This window comes from Perkinsus marinus (assembly GCF_000006405.1).
Source record: "Perkinsus marinus ATCC 50983 genomic scaffold scf_1104296957634, whole genome shotgun sequence".
Lineage (NCBI taxonomy): Eukaryota > Perkinsozoa > Perkinsida > Perkinsidae > Perkinsus > Perkinsus marinus.
The window spans coordinates 1-1,049 of record NW_003207047.1 but is presented as its reverse complement, the minus strand read 5'-3'; the positions used below and the strand labels follow the sequence as shown (position 1 = coordinate 1,049).

Here is a 1,049-nt window from a genome sequence, read left to right as displayed (position 1 = left end):
AGAAGAAGCAGAAGCTTCCTTCGATCTGCCTTTATGGTGGTACGCCTAAATGGGAGCAGCAGAAACAGTTGAAGGCTGAGCACCCTAGGATCGTTGTTGGTACTCCCGGGCGAGTCTTGGATCTCCTCCAGGACGGCTCTTTGGACTTATACAAGGTCAACTATGCTGTTCTTGATGAGGCTGATAGAATGCTGGACATGGGCTTCCTACCTAGTGTCACGGATATCTTTGGGTATCTCCCATCGCCCGATAAGAGGCAGTCTCTTATGTTCTCAGCTACTTGGAATAAGGAGGTAGTAATGCCTTTGGGGAGCCTTCGGACGGCAGGTGGGAGTTTAGGTACGGAGGCTGTCGAGGAAGCTGATGAAGCGCGAGCGGATAACAGTGACGGTGATGGGAAGTAACGAGACGAAGGGCAATGAGGATGAGCTCACAGCCAATACACGAATCACTCAAACTATCGATATCGTACAGGACAGGAAGCCTAAGATGAATCGTCTGTGGTATCATCTTGGCAACCTTTGCCCTAACAAGGGAGTTTGGAAAGTAATATTGATAATACTAACGGGGAGGGGCACTCATCTATGGGTAAATCTACACTGTGCGTAGATATCTATACCCTTTCTGATGGAGTAGCTCGTACTTGTACTGTGGATAACTTTGTCTGCTGTCGTAGGTGATCGTGTTTGCCTTGTACAAGAAGGAGGCAGCGCATCTGGAGAGGACCCTTCGGGACTATTACGATGTTGTTGGCCTCCATGGTGACATGACGCAGATGGCCCGTGAGGCTTCTATCAAGAGGTTTACGGAGGGTCAAAACCTCATCCTGGTCGCCACTGATGTCGCGGCTAGAGGGCTCGATGTTAAGGACGTTACGGGAGTCATCAATTATACCTTCCCATTGGTCATTGAAGATTATGTTCATAGGTAGAACATGGTCATGGGTTCGATCCCTGGGTAGGGCATTTTTCTTAGAATTGGTCGTACTGGCCGAGCTGGTCGTACTGGTAATGCTGTGACTATCTTTAACGCTGATGAAGAGAAGCAGT

General features: G+C 48.9%; 1 protein-coding gene across 1 annotated transcript; it reads left to right on the top strand.

The window, feature by feature from the left end:
• Positions 1 to 188: 188 nt before the first annotated feature.
• Pmar_PMAR019307 (RNA-dependent helicase, putative) lies at positions 189 to 1,049 on the top strand (the record flags this gene model as incomplete). The annotated part of the gene is made up of 4 exons (XM_002774710.1): positions 189 to 293; positions 340 to 546; positions 677 to 927; positions 976 to 1,049. Coding segments are annotated over 4 exons (637 nt in total), but the record flags the coding sequence as incomplete, so codon positions are not given.